This window comes from Emydura macquarii, unplaced genomic scaffold (genome assembly GCF_026122565.2).
Source record: "Emydura macquarii macquarii isolate MOO-44397 ecotype Brisbane River unplaced genomic scaffold, CSIRO-AGI_Emac_v2 contig_1253, whole genome shotgun sequence".
In the NCBI taxonomy this organism is placed as follows: domain Eukaryota; kingdom Metazoa; phylum Chordata; order Testudines; family Chelidae; genus Emydura; species Emydura macquarii.
In genome coordinates, this window is record NW_027131390.1 from 90,430,001 (window position 1) to 90,446,837 (window position 16,837).

At 36.6% G+C, this 16,837-nt stretch overlaps 1 protein-coding gene across 5 annotated transcripts in view; it reads left to right on the forward strand.

Annotated features, from left to right (window-relative positions):
• Nucleotides 1–12,265, forward strand: part of GTDC1 (glycosyltransferase like domain containing 1) — a 195,156-nt gene extending 182,891 nt beyond the window's left edge. For 4 of the 5 annotated variants that reach the window (XM_067549499.1, XM_067549502.1, XM_067549500.1 and 1 more), the window contains 3 exons: nucleotides 1,268–1,338; nucleotides 2,036–2,127; nucleotides 11,426–12,265. In XM_067549499.1, the coding sequence (XP_067405600.1) occupies nucleotides 1,268–1,338; nucleotides 2,036–2,127; nucleotides 11,426–11,509 (247 nt within the window). In that variant the 3' untranslated portion in view covers nucleotides 11,510–12,265. Of the gene's footprint in view, nucleotides 1–1,267; nucleotides 1,339–2,035; nucleotides 2,129–11,425 lie in introns of those variants that run through there. The other variant, XM_067549501.1, reaches the window with a different exon arrangement.
• The last annotated feature ends 4,572 nt before the right edge of the window (nucleotides 12,266–16,837 follow it).

Below are 16,837 nucleotides of genomic sequence, written 5' to 3' on the forward strand. Positions count from 1 at the left end.
TTTAAAATGCAGCTTGAAATGCATGTTAGTTTCTTTTAAAAACATGAAATTACAATTTTTAAAAGTTTATTTGACAAAATTAACAGTTAATATCCTGCTAAGTATTCGAGAGGAAATGTGTATCTTGGTCATGCTAAGGCTAAGAACATATTTAGAACAAAACTTTAAACATCATTTTTTTTCTCCAAAACTTAGGACCAAAAGAAACAATTCTTTCTGAACCAGGTTAGGCAAATGTAATAAAATAAAAACAAAATGCACAGCAACATGTTAAAATGCATTTGTTTTGTCATTATAAATTTTAAAAAAGTAAATGTTGACAAGACCCGGAAAAAAGCTGAAGTTAAAAATAAAGTCCTTCTATGGTCAACATGTTGGATATATTCAAAGACTCTCATAAAAGAACATATTTTAAAAAGTGCTTTGAATTTCACTGTGTAATTTCTGGCCAACAGAAATTACAGTTGTGTCTTCAAAGTTTATTATATGTCAGATCAGTGGCCATTATACAGAAGGAATAAGTTAAATATTCAGTACTTTAACTTGTTCAGTTATCAAAATGCAAATGTAAACATGATAATTTCTTTTTAGATTTGCTATTTGATAACTTTCTGACATTCTTTTGCAATTATAAAATATTTAGGTTTGATGTTATGGAAGGTTATATAAATTATTCCTCAAGAAAACAGCAGTATAAACTACTAAATGCTTTGGCAAAAAATTCTTGACAATATTTATTAATACAAATTTTGTGTCCCAAATCATATGATCTGAAGCATGTGCATAAAACTAATATGTCCCAACATATTGGCACTTTTCTTAGGCAATGTTTAAGTGTAGCCTTTGAATTCCTATAGTTTAAGGACAAAGCACTTTATGCCAGGTAATTGTTATTGTATGAATATCCTTGTTTTTCTGCAGCATTATTAAGAAAAGCTGTCCATACTTCACTGTGTTGTTACATGTGTCTGTCTGCTGATTATAAAATGTGTTAAGCAGTATTTAAAAAACAAAAAAATGCAGAGCTGCGCTTTGATTTATTCAGTGAACAAAACATATGCTCGCTGTTCTGTTCTATGTAATTCATATGATCAATAAAATTATCTTTAAAAAGAGCAACTTTGGCAGTTAGAAGGATTATACTGCTGAACAGGGAAAATGATTTACTTCTGCTTTATGCAGGCAACTTCAATGCTGTTGGACCCAAATATATTTTTGGCTCACTGATGTATTGTTAATGTATTTGTTTATTATTTTTAATCTTCAGGATAGAAGCTGTATATTGTGGTTGTTATCCACTATGTCCTAATGCTTTGGTGTTTCCAGAAATATTTCCAGGTAGCTGCTTTAATGCTCATTCTTTTTGTTGAAATTTAATACATGATTCATGCTAAAGTATAAAGTTTGAGAATAAACTTAAGCAAAAGCAATTGTTTATTTGGCAAGCCAACATGTTAGTGTTAAGGAAAATTTTGTGTGTTTTAATACAGTAGACTAAGTTTATATTTACCATCTGTTCTTCAAGATAACACAAAAGCAAGTTTTGAAATAGCATTCTTCATTGTTAGCATACAGAACCCATAATGATAGATTTTTATAAAAAGGTCAATGCTGCTGCAATGCCTTGCAGATTTTTTTAGCGATATACAGAGAGAAAAATAGAGGCCTGAAAATCACACCAAATTATTTAGACAATTTAATACTTAATAATATGCAACTGTGGTACAGGATACACACTAATATAGTACCAGTTCTTTGAAAAATCTCATCACTAAATGTATCACATATGCATTGTGTTACATTAGAATAATGTATTTTAATCACCCAAAGGAGATGTCTAAACAGCACAACTACATAGTCTTATTTAGCATTAAACATCCTTGTGAGCTGAGGTAACCTTATAAAATCATGCTTAAATAATGTAAAACATGAGGCGGCACAGAGCAATATGCATTTTTAATTAGTAAAGTGACTAATATCGAGTGTGTGCTTTGAGGTTTTTGTTTCATTAAAAATGTATCTCTTTTTCCTGCAGCTGAATATCTGTATTCTACACCTGAACAGCTTTTTAAAAGGCTTCAGAATTTCTGCAAGAGACCAGAGATTGTAAGGAAACATCTCTATAAGGTAGTTGTTCAGAATAGTTTTACAAAATATAATGCCATATTGAAGTACAAAGAAAAAACCTTAAAAAAACCCACAACATTTAATTAACATACTAATGTTTAAAGGAAACATGCTAGGAAGGGATATTAGTTGTTACACTAACAAGGATTAATTAAACTAGATGCCCGTTGTATTAACCTAGGTCTTATGAAATACATACACTTAATGCATGCTACATGCTTTTTTTTTTAAATTTATTGTTTTCTAAAATGACTGTCCTTTACATTTGGACCCAAGAGGCTTATAAAAATGAACCTGGATTAATGTAACTCATTAGTTTAAAAGGAAAGTAAAAGAAAGATCCTACAATTATACTAATGAGGATAAATCTACCGTCCTATCATAATTTAATCTACAGTCCTCAAGAAGTACAGGTGAATGACATCAGGTAAGTTCTTTTGCCCCCTTTTGCAACTATATTGGCAATTATTATGAATATTTAACTGTAGTAAAAGTTTAAAAGAAATAAAGTTAACTTTTAATGTGCTTATGATTTCTTATATGAATAACTTAGAAAAAAAGTTTATTGAAAGCATCATTTACTAATCTTTATCTGACCATTATTCTTTGCAATGATTTATTTAAAGAAATAAATGTTTAAATTGTTGGACTGACCATTTAAATTCTGATCCCTTGATCTACGCAAAACTTGCTTTCAGATTTTTAAGATGCATTTGTATGCCAGGGAAGCAATCAAACTTTTTTCAGTTATGTGATTATAGATCATGTATTGATTTTTACATTATTTCACTAACAACCTATTATCACATTGTGTTATTCTGATAAAATAGATATTATTTTTATATGCGCTAATGTGAAAATTTACAACACTGAGTGCTAAATTGGGGCTCTTTTACAAATCTCAGGTGCACTGGGGACCCAGGCGAGGCACAGGGTCTGAGTATTATAAAGGCATAATGGGACATTTTTAAAAGCATCTAGGTCACTTAGGAGCCTGACACCTATTGAAAGTCAATGGGACTTAGGCTCCTAAATCACTTAAGCACTTTTGAAAAGTTTCCACCACATCTTTAGAGGCCTGGAGGATCATGGGTAAAGGTGTCCCTTGCGATACCTGTTTAACATGGTTAGTAAGTGGTCTCACTTTCTCTGCAGACACCCCAGCATGAAGGTAATGGACCTGCCAAGTAAACCTCTCCTAACCTGGGCCACTAATGCTAAAAGCAGCACTCATCCCCCTACCCCTACTGTGAACCAGAAAATGCCTGGCCCCTCAATGCAAACATCATCTGTTCCCTCACTCCCTTTTGCATACACATGCAGAAGAAGGTGAAATTTAGCCCTGAATGTATGTTTGACTTATTTGGTGACCTAAAAATAGACATTTACATAATGATACATCAAAAGAAAATGTTGTTTCTGCAGGAAACAGTTAAACTTCAAGTAAAAAGGGAGAGAACCAAAAATGCAATTTAACACCCAATTTCAAGCTCATTATCTTTCATTGTCTATTAACTTGGCAATGGTTCAGAAGGTAGCTCATAATAGTTTAAAATGCTGACTGAACACTTTCTAGTATTCAGCATTACTTCTTGAGTCAATACTATACATGTAGACTTCAAAGAGAAAACAGTCCTTAAACGTTTACCTTGACATTTCCCAATTTTTCAAGTTCAGTTAGCAGTTTTGTTTCCCATGGATCTACCTTATGCATATGGAACCCTAGCTCCTGCATAAAGGGAATGCTAGGATGCTGAAAATGGAAGTAGTGGCAGAACAAATTTTGATACTAAAAGGGTATGATATCAAAATATGGCACAGAGAGTGATGTGTGCACAGCCCCATAAGCAAAATGCTTCCTTTGCTTCCACTGCCTCCTTTTGAAAAAGCACTCCTTGGTGAATTAGTTATACGAAAGTGCCACCACAGAAATGGAGCAGTTTATCACGTCACTTCAAATTGCACATTATTAACCCTGCAACCAAGTGTTTGTAAATTTTAAGATTTGTAGTAGTTTTTGCAACAAGTAGCACTAAAAGAGTGGGAAAAAATTATTTTAGAGTTACAAAACTAGAGCTTGAGCCTATGATAATCAGTGAAAAGATTCCATTTGACCTTAATGGGCTTTGGATCAGGCCCTGAGAATATGAACACAGTTACTCCCTTTGCACCTACACCCAAATATATAAGAGTTGTTTATTTTGCAAATAAACTACCATTAAAAGGCTCTGAAAGAATGTCAACTTAGAGATGTGTTGTAAATGGTAATGACAGAAATGCTGAAATCCTTCTTTAGACAGTTGAAAAGAGCAGTAAACAATATCTCAGCAGTGAACTCATCTAGGGTATACACATGCTTATTCACAGATATTAGTTGCTTTACATTTAGGAGTCCATATACAATATGTACAATAGTGATACAGGGAAAGTGGAAAAAATGAGCTGCAACTTACTACTTTTTTTTTCTTTCATAATCCTTTCTGGCATGTTCAGTTAGTAGAAGTTCAAAATACAGTTGTGTGTTCCTGCAAAGAAATGTAAAAACTCTTTAAAAACAAAAACAATATTTTCCTTTACATTTTAGACATAAGTCTCATAAATCTTGAAATAGAAATAACACATCAGAAAGTGCCTTTCCTTACATTTTCTGCTTGTTTTTGTTGCCACTGTATTATTAAGAGTATCAAAAGTACTGCTTTTGGTTTGATTTGATTTGATTTGATTCCTTATTCTGTCGATTATATGCGGTGCTTGTGCCAACTTATAAAGTTAGAGGCAAAAGGAAGATACAATTATACTTGTTGCAAAAAAGGCAATCAACTTAAGAAATAGGACACTGAAGGTTGTGTGGTGAATAAGCCTTGGGTGCACTATGAGGTATAAAATGAAGCCAAGTACCTCTGAGTGCCTAAGCAAAGCTGATATCTACCAGAACACAAGATCTGACGTGTCACTATTTGTTTTAATGGAAGTTCAAACCAACAACTCTCCCACTCCCTACTCCCCGCAAAAATCCCATGGAAGTGAACACGATTACACAATAGATTGCATCAATTTAACTGTATATTACATAAATACATATTTATAGTCTTTTAAAAACATATATAATGTAAGTGTCCAATAAGGACTTCTCATATTACACACTGTTTATCCTTTATACTTCAATGACACTGAAGGTACATTTCAATTTGAATGCTACATCACACAATATGAAGAGAGGATATTTGTCACAAAAATCATTTGTTATCCATTATTTGCTCTGCTCTAGTTTTATGTAGTTAAAAGTTAGTTTTTGTTTTCATGTGCTGAAAGCCACCACACTCATAGTCATTACTAAACAAATAACGATGGTGCATCAGCTCCCAGTGGAACACACCATTGAACTCCATCAGGGATAAAAAAGGGGAATCTGCCTATGACAGTGACGTCAAGTGGGGTTTAAAAGGTGGGGGCAAAGAGTGGTTTTACCATCTTTTCTTGATATTTTCTCATATTTACATTAGGAAGCTTTTTTAAATCACTCAGTTCTGTTTCTTAACTTAAAAGGGAAATGTAAAAGACTGTGGAGTTGGGAGGGGCAAGAAAGGTTGCAAAAGGATGGACATGGAAGGAACCGGGCGTTTTAAGTAATCTCATCTACTCTTGCTAGCTTAATGGGCACAACTAGGCGTTCCATCAACTTCAGCTCATACAGGCAATTTCACTCATATATCTGAGAGCAGACATTTATTTAACTGACAGCAGAATTTGACCCACTTTCTGATATCACGATTATTATTTCTGCAACACCACAAGAGTACCTTACATGCAAATAAAAAGACACATTGCCTGATATGGGGGGTTGGACTAGATGACCTCCTGAGGTCCCTTCCAACTCTATGATTCTATGATATTTATTTCATTTACACCAGCGTAAATCAGGATCACCTCAACTGAAGGTCAGTGGTATTACACTGGTATGAAACCAGTCTAAGTAAGTAAGATACCAGTCCGGCCTACAAACTCTGCTCTGAGTCATTCATTGAGCTAAGGGCTCAATTACACCGTATAGTAGAGCTAACTGGAAAAAATTCTGGTGAATCATTTTTCGTCAGGATTTGCCTATTAATCAAAATCGAACTGGTTCTTGGAAATGGTTTGATTTTGACAAACTTCTGATGGACCCTAGAACGTAAAAGCTTGACAGCTTGCACTTGCAAGGCTTCCAGGCTGCTAGTTCCCTTTCAGCCCTTCATGCAGACTACCAAGTACACAGGGCTTCCTGGGCTTCCAGGGTCTTCAGCTCTGGCAGCCCACTAGGCTGGCTGACACGGTGCTGGAGACTCTGGAAGCCCTGGCAGCTGCTGACTGAAACTGAAATGATTCCTGTTAGTTTTCCTGCTATCCATCACTGAATAGCAGTGGTGACACTGGCCAGTTTCTTGCTAACTTGAAACCAAGAGTCAGGTCAGTTTTAACACTACTATTCAGCGGTGGCAGCAGTTAAACTGACAAGAATCATGTCAGTTTAAGTCAGCAGCTGCCGGGACTTCCAGGATCTCTAGTTCCCCTGCAGTCTGCCAGGCAGACAGCCAGGGATCCTGAGGAGCATGTTTAGTTTTGGAAACACCATATTTCATTGTTTCCAGAATGAAATATTTCAGGATTTCTGAGGTTTTTTTCTTTTTGTCCCAAATCGAGGCAGAAAAAAAACATTGAAATCTCAAAACTTTTCCTGGGTTGGTAAAACCATTTCCCATCCAGCTCTCCTAGTTAGGCATAACTATGTGTTGCAGGCTGATTAGACTTAGAGGGAGGCATTCTGAGTACCTTGACGAACAAAGGGACCTGCACGGAGTGCAGGATATACCTTCATATATCCACTGCACAGCTGCCTAATTTCATTGCTGTGGGCATAGTGTGGATCATTCCTGCTCTTCTTAGGGTATCATGCACCCCAGAAGAGTAGCAGAGGAGAGCAGAGACTTGCAGGTCTATGCAGCCATTATACAGGTCATGCAAGATTGTGGGGAAGCTTTACCCCTTAATCACTCCTCCCCTCCCCCAGGAAAAAATAAGTTGCTCACCTGCATACAGTCCAGTGAGAAACTGTCCTGTTATGACCAGAGGAGCTGTGATATTAGATCAGATCTATGGTCCATCTAGTCCAGTATCCTGTCTTTACTAGCATCCAGCACTGGATGCCTGAGGAGAAGGTCTAAGAACACTGCCATAGGCAGATGTGGGATAATCTGCACTGGACACTTCCACCCAAGGTGTCATACTAATCTCTAATAATTAGAGATTGGTTTAAACCCTGAAGCATGAGGTTTTATATCCCTTCCCCAAAACTCTTATTTACTATTATAATTCTGGATATTACTGTTATCTGTATAAACATTCAATCTGTCTTAGAATCTTGCTACATTCTATGGCAATGAATTCCACAGTCTAAGTACATGTTGAGTGAAAAAGTATTTCCTTTTATTAATTTTGAATTTTCCCACCTTTCAATTTAATTGAATGTCACCTTGTTTTTGTGTTGTGAGACAGGGAGAATAGATGCTCCCAATCTCCCTTCTCTATGCCAATCATTGTTTTCATAGAATCAGAGAATTGTAGTACTGGAAGATACCTCGAGAAGTCATCTAATCCATTCCCCTATATTTATGGCAGGACCAAGCATTATCTAGACCATCCCTGACAAGTGTTTGTCTAACCTGCTCTTAAAAATCTCCAATGATGGAGATTCCACAACCTCCCTAGGCAATTTATTGCAGTATTTAGGTACCCTGGCAGTTAGGAAGTTTTTCCTAATGTCCAACCTAAACTGCCCTTACTACAATTGCTGTAACTTGCTCTTTCCCTATTTTAGCCTCTTTTCTTACTTCGTTTTTGCTGGCATTCACTATGTTTCATGTCCAATTGTTATTAACCTTTTCAGTGAAAACAGCAACAGGAAATGTGGAACTGGCAGAAGTACTAAATTACTTTTTGTTTGTTTCCCCCCTTTCATTGAGTGACGGGCCTACCCTTATCATATCCACTCTTATTTGTCTCCTTTCTAAGGTAAATAATGCCAATCTTTTCAATCCTTTTTCAAATGGGATGACCAGTACTGCACACAGTATTCCAGATGAGACCATATCAGCAGTTTACATAATGGCATTACAACATGTTCTGTATTATTTTCCATACCATTCTTCATGCATCCAAATATGTTTTTTGACCATAGCTGAACATTTAACAGAGGTCTTTATTGAGCTGTCCTCAGCGTTAGTCACATTCTTTTTCCTGAGCTGATAAAGTTAATTTAGAACGCTGTAAGGTATGTGTAGTTCAAAAAATTCTATCTCGTGTGCACTACTTTGCATTTATCAATAATAAACTTCATCTGTCATCATGTTGTCCATTCACCTAGTTTGGTTAAATCCCTCTGTAGTTTCTCATAGTCTTTTGTTGACTTGACTACCCTAATTAATTTTGTATCATCTGGAAATTTTGCTTCCTCACTGCTCACCACCCTCACAAGATGAATGAATAAATAAATAAATGTTAAATAACATCAGACCTAAAACGGAACTTTGAGAAAACCCAGTGTTATCCTTTGCTGTGACAAAAATTCATCATTTGTGTCCTGTCTCTTAGCCATTTTTGATCCATGACCACACTTAGCCTCTCACTCCATGTCTACTTAGTTTCTTCAGTAACTTTTTGTGAGCAGTTTTGTCGAAGTCTAAGTAAATTCTGTCTCCTGGTTCTCCTTTTTCTATTACTTTAATGTCACATTCAAAGAATTCTAATAGATTGGTGAGAAATGATTTGCCCTCAGTTTCTCCGTTACTTAGATGTTCCATTGTTTTACTAGTTATAAATATACAAACAAGCAGGGAAAGAGGAATGACACGAAGTCATGTCATTTGGATTGTTTAGGATAGACAGGATACTTTTGCTTGCAGGTGGTTTTTTTTATTATCTATGATATTGTTATTCTGATTTTAAAGTATTTTATATTATAACAATAGCAAAGAACAGTGGCGCAAGGCAAGCTCCGAGAAGTGAGCCTTTAGGAAGAAATAAACGTAAAGTAGCTTGGTACGTATGTAGGAGGGAGAGCATTCCAGCCACAAGGACAGTGGTTCCTAATTTTATAAGAAATATATTCAAAATACCTGGAAAAAAAGGTGTCTGTAACCCTTTTTTTATTGTTTTATTTTATTGGTCTGCTCTGAACTAATATATTGCATCAACCTGCATCCTAAAATCAATCTTTAAAACATGGAGAAAAGAAGGAAATGTTAAAATTAATGAGCAAAGAACTACAAGACATACTGGTTTGAACAATGGAAGGCTTCTGGTGTACTTCTCAGATGGCTGAAGGCAATTAGCCTCATGCCTCAAAATGCACCCAGCTCATAGACCTCTAGTATTTGAACACTTGTTTCCAAAGGTATTTGATGTATTTGAATGTTGAGTTCAAGCTTCTCTTCCTAGATTCTTCCCTACCTAATTGTTTTTTTAAAAAAAGAGAGAGGACAAGGTGGTTTAGAGGGGTTGAACTGAGCCAGTTCAAAGTGGCTCAATGAACTGTTGTTTTCTGGAAGGTTGACATATTGTGCTTCCGATGTCATCTTTCATATTAAATAATCTTTAGTTCTTATGGTTGCAGAAATAAATTGTAAAATGTTAACAGAGCGTATACTGATGCAGTGCTGCCCACCTAAGTCTGCAGATATCCTGAAGTAATAGCTCTGAGAATAGGGTAAACTTGCCATAGTTATTTTAAGGGAATGTTAACTCTGAAGTCTAATGGTGGCAGTTTAAATGGCAACATTGTTAATTATTTCATCGTTGATAAAATCATACAAGAAGAGGGACCATTCTGTTATGGAAAATTACCCTTCTGCTAGTGGAGTATTGTTTTCATGCTTCCAGTGGGAGGAGCTTGTTTTGTGGGTGGAGCTTGGAAGTGTACCAATTCTCCCTCTGCACCCCCCTCTCCCCTAACTCATCTTTTGAGGGTTTAAGAACTTTTGATTGACTCATCCTCCACTCCTGTGAATAACAGCCAATCAGGGCCTTTGCAGTTTTATATGTATAGGCAAACAAACAAACAAACAAAACCCACACAAATATTCAGTTGTGCAATGGTACTGGCTTATCAGAAAACAATGAACCCAAACACACTTCCACTGATGTACACGCAGCGGAAAAGAACATTTGCATTTATTTGTATCCTAGAGCAGGTTGCTATGAAATAAAGGCCAAAAGAATCAGGACTAACCTGGTAAAATTAGGACAAGTATGCACATTATTGCTAGCAAATCCTGCCAATTTTACTGTAAAAAAATATTTAATTTTTGTTTGGTGCATGTGAAAAATGATAGATTGAAAATATTGGAGACCAAAACCCTCCCTCCACACAACTGATACTAACACAAAACACAATAAACTTCCAAATAATGCTCCCACCATGATCTTCCCTGTCAAAAGGTGGGAGAAATAGTTCAGTCTTCATGCCCATTCAGTCCTTGGCAGCACCTCTGCTGAGACTGCCAGCCAAACAGTCAGTTGTTTGGTGCCATGAACACTTGTGCAATAGCAAATAAACTGAGATGGCTAAATAATTTCTTGTAGATAACAAATAACAAATAAAAAACCACCCAGTAACTAATCACTACTGACCTGGATCAAATTTGAACCAGCAGCAAAGGTGAAGAGCAGGCACCATATCCCTTCATTATTTTTCTAAACTTTCCAGCCCCTGCAGTTTACGTTATTTAATAGAAAGCGAATGTTAAAAATAAGCCTATTTGAAAATCAAGTTGCGCTAAAATTCATGACTGCAGCATTCTTAAAACAAACTGCACAGTTCCTACTTTTGGTAGAGTGATGCTTCACTTGTGACTATCCCTTTAAAAATGAAATTTGTTTCTGGGGAGAGGAAATGAAATCATCACTTAAGCATCTTCTGGTTTTGTTCTGATTTAAAAACTTTTCTGTCATTCGTGGAGCCTCCTCAGAGCAGCAACGTTGCTGATATCAGGTGAGGTGTTTGCAGCAAATAGCACTTGTTTACAAAAACGTTCCATCCTGGGATTGGAAGTCTAATACTTTGATCCAATCAGAGGGCAGGATTTTCTGACCCTGGTTTACAGTAGTATTTATACTATCTGCACTACTTCAGACTCCACCTCTGAAGAAATTAAATAGTTCTATATTATCAAGCAGTTGTGTTATTTTGTTCACACTAAGGATGGCTCTTTTGTGTTTTTGCAGCTAATGTTCCTTCATTTGATTTCTTTTCTTTTTCTCATAGGCTGAGATGGCTCAGTTTTCTTGGGCAGCACTACGTGGTAAATTCAGGTCTCTGCTCACAACAGAACCTAGGGAAGATTTGTGACAGATGGGGCTAAGTCACAAACTTGCAGCCTAAGGCAGAATCTGTAGAACTTTCCAGTGTGTGCCCATATTTACCTGATCAGAGAGAAAAGAAAATCTGCAGAGGAAGCTGAGCCTGGCTGCTTGTCATAGCTGACACAGAGCCATCTGCCACAAACCTGTGGCGGCTTCAGATCTCCAATCCCTGCCACCACCCCAACTCAAATTAAATACAGATTCCTAGAGACGTTATGATGGTTACACATGTCCTCGGCATCACATGCAGGAGACTGTTCAAAAAAAATATGTGGCCTGTTGTATAACCGCACTCATGTATCCCATATGTGGTGCCACATTGAATTTCCGGTTGAATCTGTTTTTATCCTTTGTACTGGATGACATGGTGCCTGAATTCTTTCTTTTTGCCGACATGATGGCAGCCAAACTGCAGCTTCAAACGCTCACACTTGGCTGGGTTTCTACCTAGGTTGCCAGGTTATCATTGGAGCCTTATTGTGTCCTCAAAGGGCCACAGGGCCTGAAAGGAGGATCAGAGTGCTACTGGACTAATTGGGCAGCCATCTACGAATTGTTTGTAGGCAAAGCACTTTTCCTTTTGCAAATTAATGACTCTCTGGCACAGGGTTTTTAAGTGAAGGTATTAATAAGAGGTCTGGCAGGTATTCCCATGATTCACAGTTACATTTGCATTTAATTAATCTTAAAGAAAGCTGCAAGATAAACAGCTGTAATTCAAACTAGCATGGGAAATATGCTACATGGTGCCATCTATCCGATAAAATGAAAGCTGAGACACTTGTTTTATTTCTCTCAAGGATGGAGAACAAACAGATAACAGTCAAAATACTTCCAATAAAAACTAATTTTTATGTAACTGCAGTTCATCAAAAAATTTTGCATTCCGTTACAAATATAAGCTTTTAAAGATAAATCACTTATGATTCTAAGCGTTAAACTATTATATTTGTTGATGTAAAATGTTTTGAAGATTTAGATTGTACAATAAATTTTTAATAAAGAGCCCACTGCAATTTTTAATTAGCATATCTCATTCATGTATAAGTGTGTACATCCATCTGTATGCTTATCACTGTGCATATCCTTGTGACAGAGTCAATGAATACAATTGTGTCTTTATCTGATGAATTAGAATCTGTTTTGCAAATGATAATAAAATGTTATAACAATTCCAAGATTTTCAGCTGTGTTCTCGGAAGAAGCAAGAGGTAAACAGGAATTCCTGGTAAGTCATTATGGTTTAAACTCTAACACTGACATCTCTTAATTGACAGATAAGCTTTCAACTTCCCTAGTTTGGGGCAAAATAGCTTTTCTTCCCCCACCTCCAAAAAAGCATCTATCACCTGAACACTAATTGGGTTTTCTTCTTTAGGTTTGCTAGCCTTTCCCCCAATTTCAGAGTACATCCCAGTTCCTATCGTTCAGAGAAGAATGCACTGCGTAATATGTTTCCTCCTTAAGCATTCTCTGTTATCCATCCTTGTGAACTCTGAATTTACAACTTAGAAGCAGTGTTTAATCTATTTTGTTATATCAACAAGCAGTGTTGTGGTTTCAGATTTTACAGTATCAGAGATACCGTACACATAGCAGTATTCCATGTATGCTTTTTGTTGTTCAGGGAAAATATTACATGACATTCAAATGGTTCACTTGTAAACACTTTGATGTTTTACTGATACTGAAGAAATTTAATTTTACAACAATCATCTGTGCATGTATGTTTGCTTCTCCCTATTGGTACATACACTAAAATTACTGCAAAATTCAGCTCTAAACTGACCACTAGAAATTTAATTCAACAGTTAAAGCTGTCATTTCATCCTGACAGTCAGTCTAGTGGCTACTGCACATAAGTAATAATACTACTTTGCACTTGTACAGTACTTTTCATCAGAGTCGCTCTGCAAATATTAAATGTCACAACATCCATGTGATGACAAATAAGTATTGTACCTGTTTCCTAGATGGGGAAATTGATATTTTAAGCAATTTAACCATACCATGTCTCAATGTCAGAACCATCAAAGGGACCTAAGCCAATAGGCAACAATTCCCTCACACATTGTTCTGACACCACTGCTATACCAAGGTATGCTACGGTGAGTTAAGAACATCGAATCTTATACAAAAACCCATTAAAGGCAATGGAAAGACTCCAATTGACTTCAGTGAGCTTCAGAAGCGGACCTAACTCTGGGTTTTTTTTGTTTTTTGTTGTTTTTTTGGGGGGGAGGGGGGTTGGTTTCATCACTGTTCATTTAATGTAATCTTTTGTATATGAATTACAGTTGATTTTTGTTATAAATGTGTCTTTGAGCAGTTAATTGATTCTCCACTACTGAGGAAGAGTCAGGAAGAGAGAGTTATTTTTCTGACTGTTCAGATACTTATATACCCTCATTCCTGTAGTATTGGAGCACGTGGAGGCACTTTCATGTAGACCTTTTCTAGATTAGGAAAAGTGATCAAGTTTAGATCAGGCTTAACTGGCTGAGCCTGACCTGAACACAGCCTTTTTCCAAGTCTAGCCAAAATTTTAGATGATATGACAGTTTCCCTACCGATAAGGTTTTTCTTCTTAAAGAAAGTGGAAGCCCCTATTACTTTTCAAGGCATGTAGATTCAGAGAAATTTAGGACTGGAAGGGACCAAGAGATCATCAGTTTCAGCCCTCTCCTCCCCCCGTGCTGAGTCAGGACCACGTAAATCTAAACCACCCTGACAGGTGTTTTTCCAGCCTGTTTTTAAAAACCTCCAATGATGAGAATTCCCAACCTCTCTTGAAGCCTGGAACAGGCTTCCTACCCTTACAGTTGGAAAGCTTTTCCTAATATCTAACCTAAATCTCCCTTGCTGCAGATTGAGCCCATTACTACTTGTCCTACCTTCAGTCAACACAGAGACTAATTGATTTCCACCCTCTTTATAACAACCCTTAACATATTTGAAGGTGTTATCAGGTCCCCCCTCTATCTTCTTTTCTCAAGACTAAACATGCCCAATTTTTTTAACCTGATAGGTCAAATTTTCTAAACCATTTTTCATTTTTGTTGCTCTCCTCTGAACTTTTTCCAATTTGTCCATCTTTCCTTAAGTGTGGCACCCGGAATTGGACATAGGACTTGAGCTGAGGCCTCACCAGTGCCAAGTACCGCAAGATGGTTACCTCCTGTGTCTTTCATATGACACTCCTATTAATACACTCAAAATGATATTAGCCTTTTTTGTAACTGCAGTACATTGTTGAATCATATTCAGTTTGTGATCCACTATAACCTTTTCAGCAGTACTACCACCTAGACAGTTATTCCTCATTTTGTAGCTGTTTATTGGATTTTTCCTTCCTATGTGCATGTCAATGCACAATTTGAAATGCTTTAGTCTATGGACAGAACACACCCAAAAAGTTTGTATATCAGCAGATAATTAGAAAGTGTTTAGTTTGTGGCTCTGGATGTGCTAATTTATTCTTCATACTAATAGGATTTAATATTTTTAAAGGCAAAGAGAATCTGTTATGGATTAATATTCTGATTGCCCTCTGCCATATTTTAAGAGGAAGGACATATCTACCCTATAAGGGTTCAATTTGCACCTACTTTTGTCTGCGGAGAAAATTTTTGTAGATCAGGGATTCACTCCCTGGACACCAAGAAGAGCTGTGCGGGCCAGGGGGAGAGGTCTTAATTTATGGCTAGGTTCCTGGGATGCCCACTGATGGAGGATGCCTGAGAAATGTTTTGTATAATCAGCAAAATTTGGTTCTCAGTGCTGTAGTCTATACTCATATGAGTAGCCTACTGAATTCACTGGGCTACTCATGCAAGTAAGAGCAGCAGGATCCGCCCCTGCCATTGTTTATCTTGTATCTGTTATTGCTTCATCTACATTGAAATAGGAACAGTGAGCTCTTTGATATAAATCCTTAGTTTCACTGAAGGTCTAGTAACTGCCCTTCTGATCTTTGCAGAAATACTTTTTTGTAACGTCTTACACCAGTGGTTCACAACAGATAGCTCTCTACCTCCTTCACCTGTAATACAGTAGGGCTCTGATCCTTCTGCAGTCCTTGCATGTCCATTTAAGTTACTATATATTTTGAGTGTATCGGGAATACAGGCTTGTTCCATAACAAAATTATTTTTTCTTCTCCTGTAGAAGACAAGAACAGCCTTGTCCACCCGAGGGAAATTTTGACCATCCATGTTTTATACCCTGTGTCCTCTTATCATGCTTAAACCTATGCTAAATCAGCATGCTGGATTTTTCTATACTGACACCAGTAGGCTGTGCATACAAAAGAACAGCATTAAGTTAAAAGTCTGGAGCAAATTCTGCTTCTCTCTTACACCAGTATAACTCTCCAGTAGGTATACTCTGTATTTACACTGGAGTAACTGAGGACAGATACAATCCCCCATTTATATTTTTAAAGGCAACGAATTACCTTTGCTCAAATTACTAAAAGTGGCAGAATTTTAAATATCAAACTCACCTTTGCCATTCAAGCAATTTATTTTTTTGTTTTTCATTCTAGGAGGACAAATTTCATTCTAGTTAAGACAAATTAGTCACTGGTTTTTGTGTGTAGTCAATTTCAATTTTGGTTCTCATGCATTAGCCCAATATGTCAACATTGGGGTGGAAAATACTGCAGGGGATTTTCACATCCAAACAAATTGCTTTTCTGGAAACAATTTCTCAGATATTTTTTTGAAAACGTGTCCATAAATCTTCGATGTTATAAACCATTTTGTCCTCTTACTTCCCATAAATTTTGGGCACTTTACAGTGTTCTTTTAAAGTGCAGACAACAAGGAGCACCTTAAATCAGAAAAATTCAGGGGAATGCTACCCTGTAATAGGCTAAACTAAGTTTTACTAAAATACTTTAAAAAATGGTTCAACATATTAAACTAGACTTCATCTTGAAGTGAAATTTTGCCACTGACTTATGAACCTTGCAAATAAGATTTTATAATAGAAGCACTGTCAGAACGTTAATTATAGGGTAATAAATAGCAATGCTATATTATCCTCAGATATTTCCTTACACTCCTAGTGAATATGCACAGCTGTTCTTGAAAACTGGTAATGCAGTACTATATAACCATATTACATCTTGCACTTACAACACACCCTTCATGTAAGCAGCATCATAACGCACTTAACAGTGAGAAGAAGAGAAAGCTGCTTCTAAGGAGAAGCCTAACTGAACAAATGAGCTTTGTATTTTAACATAAGAATCCCAGTCAAACCAGAATTCTTGATCTTGCCAGGAGAGGCATTCCAAAGGCAAGGAGCA